Source organism: Pseudophryne corroboree, chromosome 5 (genome assembly GCF_028390025.1).
Source record: "Pseudophryne corroboree isolate aPseCor3 chromosome 5, aPseCor3.hap2, whole genome shotgun sequence".
NCBI lineage: Eukaryota > Metazoa > Chordata > Amphibia > Anura > Myobatrachidae > Pseudophryne > Pseudophryne corroboree.
The window spans coordinates 695,414,749-695,436,029 of NC_086448.1; the positions used below are offsets into that span (position 1 = coordinate 695,414,749).

Genomic DNA, 21,281 nt, shown 5'->3' on the forward strand with positions numbered 1-21,281 from the left:
GCAGAGTGCTCATCTTCTAGAGGGCCGCAGATTCGTCATTCAGGACTGGGTCCTGGTGACCACGGATGCCAGCCAGCGAGGCTGGGGAGCAGTCACACAGGGAAGGAATATCCTGGGCTTATGGTGAAGCCTGGAGACATCACTTCACATAAATATCCTAAAGCTAAGGGCCATTTACAATGCTCTAAGCTTAGCAAGACCTCTGCTTCAAGGTCAGCCGGTGTTGATCCAGTCGGACAACATCACGGCAGTCACCCACGTAAACAGACAGGGTGGCACAAGAAGCAGGAGGGCAATGGCAGAAGCTGCAAGGATTCTTCGCTGGGCGGAAAATCATGTGATAGCACTGTCAGCAGTATTCATTCCGGGAGTGGACAACTGGGAAGCAGACTTCCTCAGCACGACCTCCACCCGGGAGAGTGGGGACTTCACCCAGAAGTCTTCCACATGATTATAAACCGTTGGGAAAAACTCGACAGGTATTGCGCCAGGTCAAGGGACCCTCAGGCAATAGCTGTAGACGCTCTGGTAACACCGTGGGTGTACCAGTCAGTGTATGTGTTCCCTCCTCTGCCTCTCATACCCAAGGTACTGAGATTGATAAGATGGAGAGGAGTAAGCACTATATTCGTGGCTCCGGATTGGCCAAGAAGGACTTGGTAACCGGAACTTCAAGAGATGCTCACGGAGGATCCGTGGCCTCTACCTCTAAGAAGGGACCTGCTCCAGCAAGGACCCTGTCTGTTCCAAGACTTACCGCGGCTGCGTTTGACGGCATGGCGGTTGAACGCCGGATCCTGAAGGAAAAAAGGCATTCCGGATGAAGTCATCCCTATCCTGATCAAAGCCAGGAAGGATGTAACCGCAAAACATTATCACCGCATTTGGCGAAAATATGTTGCGTGGTGCGAGGCCAGTAAGGCCCGACGGAGGAAATTCAACTGGGTCGATTCCTACATTTCCTGCAAACAGGAGTGTCTATGGGCCTGAAATTGGGGTCCATTAAGGTTCAGATTTCGGCCCTGTCAATTTTCTTCCAAAAAGAACTAGCTTCAGTCCCTGAAGTTCAGACGTTTGTAAAAGGGGTACTGCATATACAGCCTCCTTTTGTGCCTCCAGTGGCACTTTGGGATCTCAATGTAGTTTTTGGGTTCCAAAAGTCACATTGGTTTGAACCACTTAAATCTGTGGAGTTAAAATATCTCACATGGAAAGTGGTCATGCTGTTGGCCCTGGCCTGGGCCAGGCGCGTGTCAGAATTGGCGGCTTTATCCTGTAAAAGCCCTTATCTGATTTTCCATTCGGACAGGGCGGAATTGAGGACTCGTCCTCAGTTTCTCCCTAAGGTGGTTTCAGCGTTTCACCTGATCCAACCTATTGTGGTGCCTGCGGCTACTAGGGACTTGGAGGACTCCAAGTTGCTAGACGTTGTCAGGGCCCTGAAAATATATGTTTCCAGGACGGCTGGAGTCAGGAAAACTGACTCGCTGTTTATCCTGTATGCACCCAACAAGCTGGGTGCTCCTGCTTCTAAGCAGACTATTGCTCGTTGGATTTGTAGTACAATTCAGGTAGCACATTCTGTGGCAGGCCTGCCACAGCCAAAAATCTGTAAATGCCCACTCCACAAGGAAGGTGGGCTCATCTTGGGCGGCTGCCCGAGGGGTCTCGGCTTTACAACTTTGCCGAGCAGCTACTTGGTCAGGAGCAAATACGTTTGTAAAATTCGACAAAATTGATACCCTGGCTGAGGAGGACCTGGAGTTCTCTCATTTGGTGCTGCAGAGTCATCCGCACTCTCCTGCCCGTTTGGGAGCTTTGGTATAATCCCCATGGTCCTTACGGAGTCCCCAGCATCCACTTAGGACGTTAGAGAAAATAAGAATTTACTTACCTATAATTCTATTTCTCGTAGTCCGTAGTGGATGCTGGGCGCCCATCCCAAGTGCGGATTGCCTGCAATACTGGTACATAGTTATTGTTACCAAAAAATCGGGTTATTGCCGTAGTGAGCCATCTTTTCTAGAGGCTCCTCTGTTATCATGCTGTTAACTGGGTTCAGATCACAAGTTGTACGGTGTGATTGGTGTGGCTGGTATGAGTCTTACCCGGGATTCAAGATCCTTCCTTATTGTGTACGCTCGTCCGGGCACAGTATCCTAACTGAGGCTTGGAGGAGGGTCATAGGGGGAGGAGCCAGTGCACACCAGATAGTCCTAAAGCTTTCTTTAGATGTGCCCAGTCTCCTGCGGAGCCGCTATTCCCCATGGTCCTTACGGAGTCCCCAGCATCCACTACGGACTACGAGAAATAGAATTATCGGTAAGTAAATTCTTATTTTTCTACAGGCGGGGCTGGATATGGGCCTAAAGTTAGGCTCCATTAAGGTGCAGATTTCGGCCTTATCAATATTTTTTCAGAAGGAATTAGCTTCTCTTCCAGAATTGCAGACTTTTGTGAAGGGAGTACTGCACATCCAACCTCCTTTTGTGCCCCCAGTGGCACCGTGGGAGCTTAACGTGGTGTTACAGTTCCTTAAATCACATTGGTTTGAACCACTTCAAACTGTTGAGTTAAAATGTATCACTTGGTAAGTGGTCATGTTATTGGCCTTGGCATCTGCAAGGAGGGTGTCAGAATTGGCGGCCTTGTCTTACAAGAGCCCCTATCTGATTTTCCATATGGATAGAGCGGAATTGAGAACTCGTCCACAATTTCTACCTAAGGTGGTTTTGTCGTTTTACATGAACCAACCTATTGTAGTGCCGGTGGCTATGGATGTCTTGGAGGATTCCAAGTACCTTGATGTAGTCAGGGCTTTAAAAATCTATGTAGCCAGAACGGCTCGTATTAGGAAAACGGAGGCTCTGTTTATCCTATATGCAGCCAACTAGGTTGGCGCTCCTGCTTCCAAGCAGACTATCGCACGCTGGATCTGTAACATGATTCAGCAGGCTCATTCTACGGCTGGATTACCGTTACCAAAATCGGTGAAAGCCCATTCCACTAGGAAGGTGGGCTCTTCTTAAGCGGCTGCCCGAGGCGTCTCGGCGTTACAGCTTTGCCGAGCAGCTACTTGGTCGGGTTCAAACATTTTTGCAAAATTCTATAAGTTTGATACCCTGGCTGATGATGACCTCTCTTTTGCTCAATCGGTGCTGCAGAGTCATTCGCACTCTCCCGCCCGGTCTGGAGCTTTGGTATAAACCCCATGGTCCTTACAGAGTCCCCAGCATCCTCTAGGACGTAAGAGAAAATAAGATTTTAAACCTACCGGTAAATCTTTTTCTCCTAGTCCGTAGAGGATGCTGGGCGCCCGTCTCAGTGCGGAATAAATCTGCAGTACTTGTACATAGTTATTGATAAGTCTACACAAGGGTTGTGTTGCAGTTCAGATCAACCTGTTGCTGATCTTATTTGTTCATACTGTTAACTGGTTTAGTTATATACCAGGTTGTACGGTGTGTTGTGGTGTGAGCTGGTATGTATCTCACCCTCCTTTCCTCGAAATGTCCGTCTCCTCTGGGCACAATTCCTATAACTGAGGTCTGGAGGAGAGGCATAGAGGGAGGAGCCAGTTCACGCCCATTAAAAGGTCTTAAAGTGCCCATGTCTCCTGCGGAGCCCGTCTATACCCCATGGTCCTTACGGAATCCCCAGCATCCTCTACGGACTAGGAGAAAAAGATTTACCGGTAGGTTTAAAATCTTATTTCTCTAACGTCCTAGTGGATGCTGGGGACTCCGTAAGGACCATGGGGAATAGACGGGCTCCGCAGGAGACAGGGCACTTTAAGAAAGAATTTGGATACTGGTGTGCTCTGGCTCCTCCCTCTATGTCCCTCCTCCAGACCTCAGTTTGAATCTGTGCCCGGACGAGCTGGATGCTACTTAGTGAGCTCTCCTGAGCTTGCTAAAATGAAAGTATTTTGTTAGGTTTTTTTATTTTCAGAGAGATCTGCTGGCAACAGACTCTCTGCTACGTGGGACTGAGGGGAGAGAAGCAGCCCTACTCACTGAAGATAGGTCCTGCTTCTTAGGCTACTGGACACCATTAGCTCCAGAGGGATCGTACACAGGATCGCACCCTTGGTCGTCCAATCCCGAGCCGCGCCGCCATCCCCCTCGCAGAGCCGGAAGACAGAAGCTGGTGACAGAAGCAAGAAGACTTCGAAATCGGCGGCAGAAGACTCCAGTCTTCATATGAGGTAGCGCACAGCACTGCAGCTGTGCGCCATTGCTCCCACACTAAACTCACATACTCCGGTCACTGTAGGGTGCAGGGCGCAGGGGGGGGCGCCCTGGGCAGCAATTAGAGACCTCTTGGCAAAAGTGGGCATATATACAGTTGGGCACTGTATATATGCATGGGCCCCCGCCATATTTTTACACAGAAATGCGGGACAGAAGCCCGCCGCTGAGGGGGCGGGGCTCCTTCCCCAGCACTCACCAGCGCCATTTTCTCTCCACAGCTCCGCTGAGAGGAAGCTCCCCAGGCTCTCCCCTGCAGAATCACGGTAGAAGAGGGTAAAAAGAGAGGGGGGGCACATAAATTTGGCTCAAAAACAGTATATACAGCAGCTACTGGGTTAACACTAAGTTACTGTGTGATTCCTGGGTCATATAGCGCTGGGGTGTGTGCTGGCATACTCTCTCTCTGTCTCTCCAAAAGGCCTTGTGGGGGAACTGTCTTCAAAAAGAGCATCCCCTGTGTGTGTGGTGTGTCGGTACGCTTGTGTCGGCATGTTTGACGAGGAAGGCTATGTGGAAGCAGAGCGGGAACAAATGAATGTGGGGTCGCCGCCGACACCCGATTGGATGGATATGTGGAAGGTTTTAAATGATAATGTTACTTCCTTGCATAAAAGGTTGGATAAAGCTGAAGCCTTAGGACAGCCGGGGTCTCAGCCCATGCCTGATCCTATGTCGCAGAGGCCGTCAGGGTCTCAGAAGCGCCCACTATCCCAAATTGTTGACACAGATATCGACACGGATTCTGACTCCAGTGTCGATGGCGATGATGCAAAGTTACAGCCTAAAATGGCTAAAGCCATCCGTTACATGATTATAGCAATGAAGGATGTGTTGCACATCACAGAGGAAACCCCAGTCCCTGACAAGAGGGTTTATATGTATGGGGAAAAAAGGCAAGAGGTGACCTTTCCCCCTTCACATGAGTTAAATGAGTTATGTGAAAAGGTTTGGGAATCTCCAGATAGAAAACTGCAGATTTCCAAACGGATGCTTATGGCGTATCCTTTCCCGCCAACGGGCAGGTTACGCTGGGAATCCTCCCCTAGGGTGGACAAAGCTCTCATACGCTTATCCAAGAGGGTAGCCCTGCCGTCACAGGATACGGCCACCCTAAAAGATGCTGCAGATAGAAAGCAGGAGGGTATCCTGAAGTCCATTTATACACATTCAGGTACCTTACTAAGGCCGGCGATTGCGTCGGCCTGGATGTGTGGTGCTGTAGCAGCATGGACAGATACCTTATCTGAGGAACTTGATACCTTGGACAAGGATACTATATTACTGACCCTGGGACATATAAAAGACGCTGTCCTATATATGAGAGATGCTCAAAGAGACAGCCTACTGGGCTCTAGAATAAATGCAATGTCGATTTCTGCCAGAAGGGTCCTGTGGACTCGGCAATGGACAGGAGATGTCGACTCAAAAAGGCACATGGAGGTTTTACCTTACAAGGGTGAGGAATTGTTTGGGGACGGTCTCTCGGACCTGGTCTCCACAGCTACGGCTGGAAAGTCAAATTTTTTGCCATATGTTCCCTCACAACCTAAGAAAGCACCGTATTACCAAATGCAGTCCTTTCGATCACAAAAAGGCAAGAAAGTCCGAGGTGCGTCCTTTCTTGCCAGAGGCAGGGGTAGAGGAAAGAAGCTGCACAATACAGCTAGTTCCCAGGAACAGAAGTCCTCCCCGGCTTCCACTAAATCCACCGCATGACGCTGGGGCTCAACAGGCGGAGCTAGGCCCGGTGGGGGCGCGTCTCCGAAATTTCAGCCACAAGTGGGTTCACTCCCAGGTGGATCCCTGGGCTATAGAGATTGTGTCTCAGGGATACAAGCTGGAATTCGAAGAGATGCCCCCTCACCGTTACCTCAAATCGGCCCTGCCAGCTTCCCCCTTAGAGAGGGAGATAGTGTTAGCTGCATTTCACAAATTGTATCTTCAGCAGGTGGTGGTAAAGGTTCCCCTCCTTCAACAGGGAAGGGGTTACTATTCAACCTTGTTTGTGGTACCGAAACCGGACGGTTCGGTCAGACCCATATTGAATTTAAAATCCCTGAACATATACCTGAAAAGGTTCAAGTTCAAGATGGAATCGCTCAGAGCGGTTATCGCAAGCCTGGAGGAGGGGGATTTTATGGTGTCTCTGGACATAAAGGATGCTTACCTTCATGTCCCCATTTATCCACCTCATCAGGCGTACCTCAGATTTGTGGTACAGGATTGTCATTACCAATTCCAGACGTTGCCGTTTGGTCTCTCCACGGCACCAGGAATATTTACCAAGGTAATGGCGGAAATGATGGTGCTCCTGCGACGGCAAGGAGTCACAATTATCCCATACTTGGACGATCTCCTCATAAAGGCGAGGTCCAGAGAGCAGTTGCTGATCAGTGTGGCACGCTCTCGGGAAGTGTTACAACAGCACGGCTGGATTCTGAATATTCCAAAGTCGCAGTTGATTCCTACGACTCGTCTGCCCTTCCTGGGCATGATTCTGGACACAGGCCAGAAGAGGGGTTATCTCCCGATGGAGAAGCCTCAGGAGCTCATGACACAGGTCAGAGACCTATTAAAACCAAAACAGGTGTCGGTGCATCACTGCACTCGAGTCCTGGGAAAGATGGTGGCATCATACGAGGCCATTCCCTTCGGAAGGTTCCATGCGAGGACTTTTCAATGGGATCTGTTGGACAAGTGGTCCGGATCACATCTACAAATGCATCGGCTGATCACCCTTTCCCCCAGGGCCAGGGTGTCTCTCCTGTGGTGGTTGCAGAGTGTTCACCTTCTCGAGGGCCGCAGATTCGGCATTCAGGACTGGGTCCTGGTGACCACGGACGCAAGCCTCCGAGGGTGGGGAGCAGTCACACAGTGAAGAAATTTCCAAGGTCTGTGGTCAAGTCAGGAGACTTGCCTTCACATCAACATCCTGGAACTAAGGGCAATATACAACGCCCTACGTCAAGCGGAGACCCTGCTTCGCGACCGACCGGTGCTGATTCAGTCAGACAACATCACCGCAGTGGCTCATGTAAACCGCCAAGGCGGCACAAGGAGCAGGCTGGCGATGGCGGAAGCCACCAGAATTCTTCGCTCCACCTCAACAAAAAGCTACAGAGGTATTGCGCCAGGTCAAGAGACCCTCAGGCGATAGCTGTAGACGCACTAGTGACACCGTGGGTGTTCCAGTCGGTCTATGTATTTCCTCCTCTTCCTCTCATACCCAAGGTGCTGAGAATCATAAGAAGAAGAGGAGTGAGAACAATACTCATTGTTCCGGATTGGCCACGAAGGACTTGGTATCCAGAGCTGCAAGAAATGATCACAGAGGACCCATGGCCTCTGCCTCTAAGACAGGACTTGTTGCAACAGGGGCCCTGTCTGTTCCAAGACTTACCGCGGCTGCGTTTGACGGCATGGCGGTTGAACGCCGGATCCTAGCAGAAAAAGGCATTTCGGATGAGGTTATTCCTACGCTGATAAAGGCTAGGAAGGACGTGACGGCTAAACATTATCACCGTATATGGCGAAAATATGTTGCTTTGTGTGAGGCCAGGAATGCCCCTACGGAGGAATTCCAGCTGGGCCGTTTCCTTCACTTCCTACAGTCGGGAGTGACTTTGGGCCTAAAATTGGCTTCCATTAAGGTCCAGATTTCGGCCCTATCCATTTTCTTTCAAAAAGAACTGGCTTCTCTTCCTGAAGTCCAGACGTTTGTAAAGGGAGTGCTGCATATTCAGGCCCCTTTTGTGCCTCCAGTGGCACCTTGGGATCTTAACGTGGTGTTGAGTTTCCTGAAGTCACACTGGTTTGAGCCACTTAAAACTGTGGAGTTAAAATTTCTCACGTGGAAGGTGGTCATGCTATTAGCCTTGGCTTCAGCTAGGCGTGTGTCAGAATTAGCGGCTTTGTCACATAAAAGCCCTTATCTGGTTTTCCATATGGACAGGGCGGAATTGCGGACCCGTCCGCAATTTCTGCCAAAAGTGGTGTCATCTTTTCATATGAACCAACCTATTGTGGTGCCTGTGGCTACTCGTGACTTGGAGGATTCCGAGTTACTAGATGTGGTCAGGGCTTTGAAGGTTTATGTAGCCAGAACGGCTAGAGTCAGGAAAACTGAGTCACTGTTTATCCTGTATGCACCCAACAAGCTGGGTGCTCCTGCTTCGAAGCAAACTATTGCTCGCTGGATCTGTAACACGATTCAGCAGGCTCATTCTGTGGCTGGATTGCCGCTGCCAAAATCAGTAAAAGCCCATTCCACAAGGAAGGTGGGCTCTTCTTGGGCGGCTGCCCGAGGGGTCTCGGCATCACAGCTTTGCCGAGCAGCTATTTGGTCGGGTTCAAACACGTTTGCAAAGTTCTACAAGTTTGATACCCTGGCTGAGGAGGACCTTGTGTTTGCTCATTCGGTGCTGCAGAGTCATCCGCACTCTCCCGCCCGTTTGGGAGCTTTGGTATAATCCCCATGGTCCTTACGGAGTCCCCAGCATCCACTAGGACGTTAGAGAAAATAGGATTTTACTTACCGGTAAATCTATTTCTCGTAGTCCGTAGTGGATGCTGGGCGCCCGTCCCAAGTGCGGACTTTTTCTGCAATGTTTGTATATAGTTATTGCTTACATAAGGGTTATGTTATAGTTGCATCAGGGTTGATCTGATGCTCTATTGTTGTTCATACTGTTAACTGGGTAAGTTTATCACAAGTTATACGGTGTGATTGGTGTGGCTGGTATGAGTCTTGCCCTGGATTCCAAAATCCTTTCCTTGTACTGTCAGCTCTTCCGGGCACAGTTTCTTTAACTGAGGTCTGGAGGAGGGACATAGAGGGAGGAGCCAGAGCACACCAGTATCCAAATTCTTTCTTAAAGTGCCTTGTCTCCTGCGGAGCCCGTCTATTCCCCATGGTCCTTACGGAGTCCCCAGCATCCACTACGGACTACGAGAAATAGATTTACCGGTAAGTAAAATCCTATTTTTCTGGTATCTGGAATCATATCTTTGTGTTGTAATATTTTCCCACCTATGCTGCCTTAAAGTCTATCTTAAATAATACTATATGTTCCCGTTTCAAATGGGACTTATCCCTGTGCTGAGATTTATATATTTTATATTATAAAGGTGTGATGCTCACAATCTAAATTATTTATTATTATTTTTATAGCGGTGTACATTAAGGAACATTATCATGATTGTCAGTACAGTGCCAAACCATGCAACACAATAGGAGAGATGATCCGGAAACCGCACATGCACAGAATGAGTCCTGCAACAGAGGCGTTCAGGGGGAGGGGCAGGAGCGGGAGGCATTAACGGAAGTGGGGTCGTGCAGCTCCCGTTTTCTGGGAGCGATGAGGCCAAGGACTGCGTCGTGAGATGCAGTTTCCTTGGTCTTGCAAGTCGCCCTATGATGGCCAGCCTGAGGAAGATGAGGCTTACTCAGCTGGCAGTCTACTGGGAACATTGGGACCATCGGTCGCGATGTTAATCCCAGGTTGCAACCACAAATGTAGTAAGGAGGTGTGTAACACCTCCTACTGCATTTGCATTACTAAGGATTGCCTGCGAGCAGCTTTACAAATGCGATCCATGCTGAATCAGCCCCATAGTCAAGTGTTATGATATACTGCAGGAATTATTTATTTGTTACCAGTTATTTATATAGTGCACTCATATTCCACAGCTTTTTACAGAGAGTATTTGGCCATGTACAAACTCAACACAGTTTGGGCTCTGGCGGGAAACGAACCCAAGCCCTAAGTGCTGTGTGGCAGTAATGCTAACCATTACACCATCTGTGCTGCCTAAATCTGTTTGTAAGCACAGAAATAAAGTGCCTTGAGGAGCTGGTTATGTAGTAAAGAGCAGGGAGGTGTAATGTAACTTTTGTAGATAATAAATTGTATAGGACAGATGTACAGTAAGTGACAGAGGATTGGATTAACTACTAAACTAAAGGTGCCCATATTGTGATATCAAGTAATTGGCCCAGTATTGCAGTTAGTATGTGGATGTCTTCTGACTGCGCTAGCATGCTGTAACAGAGCCAAAAACAAACTGGTTATTCGACTTTGGTTAGAGGGCCAGATCAACTTCTGTGTGGGAAACAATGCCAGGTTGTTGAAAAAAATGTAATAAGTGTCCCATAATAGATGCGTTTTTATGGCATATGTATTTGAAGATTAGTGGTGGTGTGTTGTGTTGTTGTTTTCTCTAACGTCCTAAGTGGATGCTGGGGACTCCGTCAGGACCATGGGGAATAGCGGCTCCGCAGGAGACAGGGCACAAAAAGTAAGCTTTTAGGATCACATGGTGTGTACTGGCTCCTCCCCCTATGACCCTCCTCCAAGCCTCAGTTAGGTTTTTGTGCCCGTCCGAGCAGGGTGCAATCTAGGTGGCTCTCCTAAAGAGCTGCTTAGAAAAAGTTTTTTAGGTTTTTTATTTTCAGTGAGTCCTGCTGGCAACAGGCTCACTGCAACGAGGGACTTAGGGGAGAGAATTTCAACTCACCTGCGTGCAGGATGGATTGGATTCTTAGGCTACTGGACACCATTAGCTCCAGAGGGAGTCGGAACACAGGTCTCACCCTGGGGTTCGTCCCGGAGCCGCGCCGCCGACCCCCCTTGCAGATGCTGAAGATTGAAGGTCCGGAAACAGGCGGCAGAAGGCTCTTCAGTCTTCATGAAGGTAGCGCACAGCACTGCAGCTGTGCGCCATTGTTGTCACACACTTCACACCAGACGGTCACGGAGGGTGCAGGGCGCTGCTGGGGGCGCCCTGGGCAGCAATATATAATACCTTTTATGGCAAAAGAATACATCACATATAGCCATTAAGGCTATATGTATGTATTTAACCCATGCCAAATGTCTAAAACTCCGGGAGAAAAGCCCGCCGGAATAGGGGGCGGGGCTTATTCTCCTCAGCACACAGCGCCATTTTCCTGCTCAGCTCCGCTGTGAGGAAGGCTCCCAGGACTCTCCCCTGCACTGCACTACAGAAACAGGGTAAAACAGAGAGGGGGGGCATATTTTGGCGATATTTTTATATATTTAAGCGGCTATAAGGAACAACACTTATATAGGGTTGTTCCCATATATATTATAGCGCTTGGGTGTGTGCTGGCAAACTCTCCCTCTGTCTCCCCAAAGGGCTAGTGGGGTCCTGTCTTCGATAAGAGCATTCCCTGTGTGTCTGCTGTGTGTCGGTACGTGTGTGTCGACATGTATGAGGACGATGTTGGCGTGGAGGCAGAGCAATTGCCGATAATGGTGATGTCACCCCCCAGGGAGTCGACACCGGAATGGATGGCTTTGTTTATGGAATTACGTGATAATGTCAGCACATTACAAAAATCAGTTGACGACATGAGACGGCCGGCAAACCAGTTAGTACCTGCCCAGGCGTCTCAGACACCGTCAGGGGCTGTAAAGCGCCCTTTACCTCAGTCGGTCGACACAGACCCAGACACAGACACTGAATCTAGTGTCGACGGTGATGAAACAAACGTATTTTCAAGTAGGGCCACACGTTATATGATCACGGCAATGAAGGAGGCTTTGCATATCTCTGATACTACAAGTACCACAAAAAGGGGTATTATGTGGGGGGTGAAAAAAACTACCTGTAGTTTTTCCTGAATCAGAGGAATTAAATGATGTATGTGATGAAGCGTGGGTTAACCCAGATAGAAAAATGCTAATTTCAAAAAAGTTATTAGCATTATACCCTTTCCCGCCAGAGGTTAGGGCGCGCTGGGAAACACCCCCTAGGGTGGATAAGGCGCTCACACGCTTATCAAAACAGGTGGCGTTACCGTCTCCTGATACGGCCGCCCTCAAGGATCCAGCTGATAGGAGGCTGGAAACTACCCTGAAAAGTATATACACTCATACTGGTGTTATACTGCGACCAGCCATCGCCTCAGCCTGGATGTGCAGTGCTGGGGTCGTCTGGTTGGATTCCCTGACTGAAAATATTGATACCCTGGATAGGGACAGTATTTTATTGACTATAGAGCAATTAAAGGATGCTTTCCTTTATATGCGAGATGCGCAGAGAGATATTTGCACTCTGGCATCGAGAGTAAATGCGATGTCCATATCTGCCAGAAGGAGTTTATGGACGCGACAGTGGTCAGGTGATGCGGATTCCAAACGACATATGGAAGTATTGCCGTATAAAGGGGAGGAATTATTTGGCGTCGGTCTATCGGATCTGGTGGCTACGGCAACTGCCGGAAAATCCACTTTTTTACCTCAGACCCCCTCCCAACAGAAAAAGACACCGTCTTTTCAGCCGCAGTCCTTTCGTTCCTATAAGAACAAGCGGACAAAAGGACAGTCATATCTGCCTCGGGGCAGAGGAAGGGGTAAGAGAGGGCAGCAAGCAGCCCCTGCCCAGGAACAGAAGCCCTCCCAGGGTTCTGCAAAGCCCTCAGCATGACGCTGGGGCCTTACAAGCGGACTCAGGAACGGTGGGGGGTCGACTCAAGAATTTCAGCGCACAGTGGGCTTGCTCACAGGTGGACCCCTGGATTCTACAGGTAGTATCTCAGGGTTACAGGTTGGAATTCGAGAAGTCTCCCCCTCGCCGGTTCCTAAAGTCTGCTTTGCCAACGTCTCCCTTGGACAGGGCGACGGTATTGGAAGCCATTCACAAGCTGTTTGCTCAGCAGGTGATAGTCAAGGTACCCCTCCTACAACAGGGAAAGGGGTATTACTCCACGCTATTTGTGGTACCGAAGCCGGACGGCTCGGTAAGACCTATTCTAAATCTCAAATCTTTGAACCTGTACATACAAAAATTTCAGTTCAAGATGGAGTCACTCAGAGCAGTGATAGCGAATCTGGAAGAAGGGGACTTTATGGTGTCCCTGGACATAAAGGACGCTTACCTGCATGTCCCAATTTGCCCTTCACATCAAGGGTACCTCAGGTTCGTGGTGCAAAACTGTCATTATCAGTTTCAGACGCTGCCGTTTGGATTGTCCACGGCACCTCGGGTCTTTACCAAGGTAATGGCCGAAATGATGATCCTTCTACGAAGAAGAGGCGTATTAATTATCCCTTACTTGGACGATCTCCTGATAAGGGCAAGATCCAGAGAACAGCTGGAAGACGGAGTAGCACTAACCCAACTAGTGCTGCAACAACACGGGTGGATTCTGAATTTTCCAAAATCTCAGTTGACCCCGACGACACGTCTGCTGTTCCTGGGAATGATTCTGGACACGGTTCAGAAAAAGGTGTTTCTTCCGGAGGAGAAAGCCAGGGAGTTATCCGAACTTGTCAGGAACCTCCTAAAACCAGGGACAGTGTCTGTGCATCAATGCACAAGAGTCCTGGGAAAGATGGTGGCTTCTTACGAAGCGATTCCATTCGGCAGATTCCACGCACGAACTTATCAGTGGGATCTGCTGGACAAATGGTCCGGATCGCATCTTCAAATGCATCAGCGGATAACCTTATCGCCACGGACAAGGGTGTCTCTTCTGTGGTGGTTGCAGAGTGCTCATCTGTTAGAGGGCCGCAGATTCGGCATACAGGACTGGGTCCTGGTGACCACGGATGCCAGTCTGAGAGGCTGGGGAGCGGTCACACAAGGAAGAAACTTCCAGGGAGTATGGTCAAGCCTGGAGATGTCTCTTCACATAAATATACTGGAGCTAAGAGCGATTTACAATGCTCTAAGTCTGGCAAAACCCCTGCTTCAGGGTCAGCCGGTGTTGATCCAGTCGGACAACATCACGGCAGTCGCCCACGTAAACAGACAGGGCGGCACAAGAAGCAGGACAGCAATGGCAGAAGCTGCAAGGATTCTTCGCTGGGCGGAAGATCATGTGATAGCACTGTCAGCAGTATTCATTCCGGGAGTGGACAACTGGGAAGCAGACTTCCTCAGCAGACACGATCTACACCCGGGAGAGTGGGGACTTCATCCAGAAGTCTTCCACATGATTGTGAACCGTTGGGAAAAACCAATGGTGGATATGATGGCGTCCCGCCTCAACAAAAAACTGGACAGGTATTGCGCCAGGTCAAGAGATCCTCAGGCAATAGCTGTGGACGCTCTGGTAACACCGTGGGTGTTCCAGTCAGTGTATGTGTTCCCTCCTCTGCCTCTCATACCAAAAGTACTGAGATTTATACGGCAAAAGGGAGTAAGAACGATACTAGTGGCTCCGGATTGGCCAAGAAGAACTTGGTACCCGGAACTTCAAGAGATGCTCACGGAGGATCCGTGGCCTCTACCTCTAAGACGGGACCTGCTTCAGCAGGGACCGTGTCTATTCCAAGACTTACCGCGGCTGCGTTTGACGGCATGGCGGTTGAACGCCGAATTCTAAAGGAAAAAGGCATTCCGGAAGAGGTCATTCCTACACTGGTAAAGGCCAGGAAGGAGGTGACTGCACAACATTATCACCGCATTTGGAGGAAATATGTTGCGTGGTGTGAGGCCAGGAAGGCCCCCACGGAGGAATTTCAACTGGGTCGATTCCTACATTTCCTGCAAACAGGATTATCTATGGGCCTCAAATTGGGGTCCATTAAGGTTCAAATTTCGGCCCTGTTGATTTTCTTCCAAAAAGAATTGGCTTCAGTTCCTGAAGTCCAGACTTTTGTAAAAGGAGTACTACATATACAGCCCCCGGTTGTGCCCCCAGTGGCACCGTGGGATCTTAATGTAGTCTTGGATTTTCTAAAATCCCATTGGTTTGAGCCGCTCAAATCGGTGGAGATGAAGTATCTTACATGGAAAGTAACCATGCTACTGGCCCTGGCTTCAGCCAGGAGAGTATCAGAATTGGCGGCTTTATCATATAAGAGCCCATATCTGATTTTCCATACGGACAGGGCAGAACTGCGGACGCGTCCTCATTTTCTGCCTAAGGTGGTGTCAGCGTTTCACCTGAACCAGCCTATTGTGGTGCCTGCGGCTACTAACGAGTTGGAGGATTCCAAGTTGTTGGACGTGGTCCGGGCATTGAAAATATATATTTCAAGAACGGCTGGAGTCAGAAAGTCTGACTCACTGCTTATATTGTATGCACCCAACAAGATGGGTGCTCCTGCTTCTAAGCAGACGATTGCTCGTTGGATTTGTAGCACAATTCAACTTGCACATTCTGTGGCAGGCTTGCCACAACCTAAATCTGTCAAGGCCCATTCCACAAGGAAAGTGGGCTCATCCTGGGCGGCTGCCCGGGGAGTCTCGGCATTACAACTCTGCCGAGCTGCTACTTGGTCAGGGGCAAACACGTTTGCAAAATTCTACAAATTTGATACCCTGCCTGAGGAGGACCTTGAGTTCTCTCATTCGGTGCTGCAGAGTCATCCGCACTCTCCCGCCCGTTTGGGAGCTTTGGTATAATCCCCATGGTCCTGACGGAGTCCCCAGCATCCACTTAGGACGTTAGAGAAAATAAGAATTTACTTACCGATAATTCTATTTCTCGTAGTCCGTAGTGGATGCTGGGCGCCCATCCCAAGTGCGGATTGTCTGCAATACTTGTACATAGTTATTGTTACAAAAAAATCGGGTTGTTATTTGTTGTGAGCCGTCTGTTCAGAGGCTCCTACGTTTGTCATACTGTTAACTGGGTTCAGATCACAAGTTATACGGTGTGATTGGTGTGGCTGGTATGAGTCTTACCCGGGGTTCAATATCCTTCCTTATTGTGTACGCTCGTCCGGGCACAGTACCTAACTGAGGCTTGGAGGAGGGTCATAGGGGGAGGAGCCAGTACACACCATGTGATCCTAAAAGCTTACTTTTTGTGCCGTCTCCTGCGGAGCCGCTATTCCCCATGGTCCTGACGGAGTCCCCAGCATCCACTACGGACTACGAGAAATAGAATTATCGGTAAGTAAATTCTTATTTTTTTGTTTGTTTTTTTTAATTCCAAATTCTTTATTTAATCTGTCATGACACTGTCTTCAAACAGATCCTCCAGGCATGTTGAGTGTGCAGACTGGCCCAGGAGTTGGCATACCTGCTATGCATAGCATCCAGACTTATCCTGAAAATTACACTGTGTAAGTAACTTTTATATAGTACCAACATTTACCAAAGATGTTTTGAATTTACATGAGTTTCTACACTAGTACAACTTTTTTTGAAACCAACAGAAGAGTCCATTAGGCGACTGGTGGTAGAAGTACTGTACTTTTGTTCCAGGTAGTGGTTTTAGACCAGAGTACCTCCATTTCAATGACCACAACAGCACGTTTCAACCTTCCTTAAACCTAAAAGCCTTGAAAACCAAACTTCAAGTGTTATGGTCGAGTCTTTTAGATAAGTAATTAAGAGCTTGTGCCAACTACTTTTCTTTTTCATCCACTAGGGGTCACTGGAGTACTCATGGGATATGGACGGTGCGTTAGCAGGGATAGGCACATTTAAATATTAAAATGTGTAACCCTCCTCCTCCATACTCCCCTAGAGACCTCAGTGTTTTTTATGTGCCCTCAGGGATCGCACATCCTAGACTGAAGTTTCAGATATTTTATTTTTACTTTTTTGTTTTTCACCACAGCCCTTCTCAGCTTATTAAGAAGATTGGGTCCTGGTCTGTGTGTACTGCTATGGGCAGAAGAGGCTTGTCGGCACTCAGACAGAGGAGTCCCGCCATAGACATATATCAGCTTTAGCTGATCCAGCCTTTGTTGCAGGAGCTAGACGGCTTGCAGAGAAGCCCCGTCATAGCTCTCCTGGAATCTATCAAGCAGAAGTCATAGTCAGAGCTTATACAGAAGCCCGACAGAGACATCCAGACCTTGGGAGAATGTAAGGAGCGGCCGGTCAGCTTATGCTGCCGCCGCTCCGTGGGGGTGGTTATTACAATAGCGCCACACTCAGCACACACTGCCCGCTTGGCCACCTCTGTTCCCCATAGCACCAGTCAGCAGCACCCGCTTGCCCGCCTCATTTCCCATAGTACCGCGGAAGGCACATGCTGTCCCCGCTTGGCACCCATCACTGCTGCACACTGCCCGCTCCGACCCTTACGTGATTAGATCGCGCTACCGCCACTCATCGCTCCCCAAGTCCCCGCCACGATCAGCTCACATATAGCTGCCGTGCTACAGGGAGGGGGAGCCATTCAGCTTGCCGGGGCTTCCTGCTATTAGCAGCCGCGGCTCACAGGCGCTGATACAAGCGGTGGAGGGGGAATGGAGGAGGGCGATCCGGTACCTAGCCAGCATTTCATCAAAGGAAATGCATCACAATGCTTATAAGGGACACAAACAAGCTATGTTTATATATTACCTATATTACACTCAGCAATGTATATAATGTGAACTGTGTTAATAAGATTCACATGCTATTAAGCCAACTGTGACCTGTGTTATATATTGCATTTATTACAATCAGCAGTGGTTATAACAAAAACAGGCTATTTAGCCTATACTTTGAACTGTGTGGGAACTGTGTTTATATATTATATACAGTATATGTTTCACTCACCAATGGTTATGATAAAAACAGTCTATTGAGGCTATACTGTGAATTAAGACTATGCTGTGAATTACTGCATAGGTTAAAATACACAGCACATGGTGTGGACACCATTTTATACTAACTTCCTGTTTCTTAATGCAGGAATTTGGGTGTCGGTCCTACAACTCACTGCCACTGGGGCAGGGGTGTTAGTAGTTTTTATTTATTTATTTTTTTATCTTCAGTAAATCATATTCTACTCAGATATTGTTTACTAAGTTGTGCAAAGTTTTCAACTAGGGCAACAGAATTGTCTGCAGCACGGAATGGCCGTGAGTCAGTGATCTGATCCGGGTTCACTGCTGTCTGAGCAGCCTCAGTGGGCTCTGGAAATTCCAAGAGTCTTGCACTACAATCTGATGCTTTAATGCCAGACCTGGTATCTCTATAACAGTAGTTGAAACGTCGATTGGGCTGGGAGTCAATTAGTGAGGTTACTGATAGCTTCATCCGCCTGGTGCGCCAGGTGCTACATTTCACTGAGACAGAGGGACTTCTGTCACAATATGAGGTTTTTTATATACTAACAAGAAAAGAAAAATTGACAATTCCAGGTCCTGCTACAACGACACTTAAAGATCAGTCTGAATGGATGCTAGAGTCCATGATAAAGTCATTTACACAGCAGCAGGGGGGTTGCTTGACCTGCTTTAGTTAGATTTTCGGTAACAAGGCGATAGGGACCTGGGCTAAGCAGCGCAGGTCTTTTTCTCAGACTAACTTATACTTCTTACCGATTACATTGTGAATTGGCTGAGTATTTGGCTACGGCATCTATGGATGTTGCACAAGTCACTTATCAAATTTCAAAACTGTAGGACGCTTCGGTCACTATTTTGACAAAGCAGAGGCTAAGTCAAAACCAGAAAGAGGAGTTGCCTTATACTGGCGACCTGTTATACAGTCCTACATTGGACAAGTGGTTTCTCGGGCTACTGAGAGAAATCTGTGTTCCTACCATTGCCCACACCAGGACCTCAAAGAAAGTACTCTGGACCAGCGTTCACGTCTGTTAGACCTCAGTTCTTTTGTGGCTGTGCACAAGGAACAACCGTATACAGTACATGTGGTAGAGGACATGGTTTTAAAAAAAAACAGTAACCATTTAATAAATAAATAAATAAATCCAGCTAACAACCAGTGGCATGACGAGTTTCCAGCCTATCTCAGATTTTCAGTTGTGGGAGCACGCCTTCACACATTTCACTCAGCGTGGTTTCAGACTTCCACAGATGGGTGGTTCCGCAAATTTGTGGACAAAGGTTACAAAATTTAGTTCGATTGTCTACCACCAATGCGGGTTTTCTAAACAGGCCTGCCTGTGTCAGGGACAAAACGGTGGTTCTGCAGTCCGTGATGGGACCACCTGTGACCTTACAGCCACAAATTGTTCCTATGGTTAATCCGTCTTGGGCGGAAAGTTTGTCTAACCAGTTGCAGCAATGAAATCGAACCTTGGTCAGACAAAAATCTACTCCAGGTCACTCACAATCCACAAATCTCTCAGATGTTTCATCTGAAGAAGAGGGGGAGCATACTGCCCTGTCAGACACTGAATCAGGTGTTTCTGACAAGGATTCTCCATTGCAAATTGATGTCCCTGCCTTAGTGGTTGCTATTAAGCAAATCCTACAAATCACTGATGAGAATTCCACTACTGTGGCTAAAAAAACCTGATATGTTTAAACTGCAGAAGGTGGTTAAAAATCTATTACCCCATTCTAACCATTTGGTGGACATCAGGCAGGAACCCTGGTTTAATCCAGGGAAGAAATGCCCTCTGTCTAAATGGATTTGGCTCGCTATCCTCTCCTTGCAGAGTTATGTAACAAGTGGGAAAATTCACCGCCGGTGGATTCTCATGTCACCTTCCAAGTGGTGTCATCTACTCTGCCTATCACCATTGTCACTTCACTGAAGGAACTGACAGATAAGCGTGTAGAGGGATGCCTGAAATCTATTTACTCCCTTCCAGGTGCTGTACATAGACCCACTATTGCAGCCTCTTGGGCTGCAAAAGGTATTGAAGCATGGGTTCAGGCATTAGAGGAAGAGCTGCCCGAGGACATATCTGACAATGCCAGACAATACCTGTCTCACATTACCACCGCCGCCTCTTACATTCAGGAGGCGTCCTCTGAGGCGGGTGTGTTGGCAGCCAAGGTGTAGACTACGTCTGTCCTGGATCGCTGTATTCTGTGGTTGAGGTCATGGAAGGTTGACCTAGACTCCAAAAAGACCTTGGAGGTGCTCCCCTTTAAGGGGGACATTTTGTTTGGGGAAGACCAAAATAATATTGTGTCTGACTTGGCGGCTTCTAAGACTGCTTTTCTCCCAAATGCTAATCCTTCTGCACAGAAGGCTAAAGGTACCACTTTTTCGTTCCTTTCGGCCTCAAGGGAAAGCAAAAGGTCAGGTATACCCGAGACAATCTCATCCTCCCAAAACCACTAAGCCCAAGGATCTTCACCAAGGTCATGGCCGTAATGACTGGCCATCTCCGTCGCCAGGGAGTAAGGATTCTGCCGTATCTAGACGACTTGCTGATTCTGGCAAACTCCCATGATGTTCTGCTCAGTCATCTGCAACTGATGGTAAGCTTCCTACAAGCCCCCAGGTGGCTCATCAATTGGAAGAAATCCTCGCTGGTCCCAGCTCAGAGCATGGTGCACCTGGGGGCACTCCTGGACACACAGTCAGTGTCTGTTTCTGTCTCCAGAAAAAGTCCTGAGACTTCAAGACAGGATAAGATGCTTCCTTTGTCGCCTCAGAGTGTCGATACACTCGGCGATGAAAGTACTTGGCATGATGGTGTCAGCATTTGACATGGTAGAGTACGCTCAATTTCACGCCCGCCCTCTGCAGAGATGAATACTTTCCAAGAGGGACGGTCTACCTCATCAGATCAGATCTCCCATGATCACTTTGACTCGGGAGGTTCCCCCCAGTGTCACTCCTGCCCAGGGTCTTGCGGAAGTTCAAACAAGAAGGAGGAATACTACTTCTAGTCGCTCTAGCGTAGCCCCGACAGCATTGGTTCTCAGACCTGCGGGGTCTAACGACAGAGCGTCCCGTTCTACTTCCTCAGTGCCCAGTCTCTCGTACAGGGCCCTTGTCTTTATCCGGACCTGGCCAGACTGGTTTTGACGGCGTGGCTCTTGAAGCGGATTTATTACAGGGTCTGGAATTCTTACCTCACCTGGTGTGCTGATAAGAATTATGATGCATACAGATTCAGAACCTCCAGAATTCTGGCTTTTCTGCAACGCGGACTGGATTTAGGCCTTCGTCTGGCCTCCCTCAAGGTTCATATATCTGCCTTGTCGGTTTGGTTTCAGAGAAAAATTGCGTCTATTCCTGACGTTCATACATTCACTCAGTCTCCATTTGAACCTCTTGAGTCGGTGGACCTTAAATGGCTCACAGCCAAGGTCTTGTTTTTACTGGCTTTTGACTCTGCTGGAAGGGTGCTTTTTCCTGTCGTCCACCCTTTCTGATATTTTATCGTGACCGGGCAAT

General features: G+C 48.5%; 1 protein-coding gene across 7 annotated transcripts in view; it reads left to right on the plus strand.

Moving 5' to 3' along the window:
• The window catches only part of CSPP1 (centrosome and spindle pole associated protein 1), a 295,997-nt gene that overhangs the window by 193,325 nt on the left and 81,391 nt on the right, over positions 1–21,281 (plus strand). For all 7 annotated transcript variants that reach the window (XM_063923860.1, XM_063923857.1, XM_063923863.1 and 4 more), the window contains one exon: positions 16,207–16,297. In XM_063923860.1, coding sequence (XP_063779930.1) covers positions 16,207–16,297 — 91 coding nt within the window. The remainder of the gene's footprint in view (positions 1–16,206; positions 16,298–21,281) is intronic.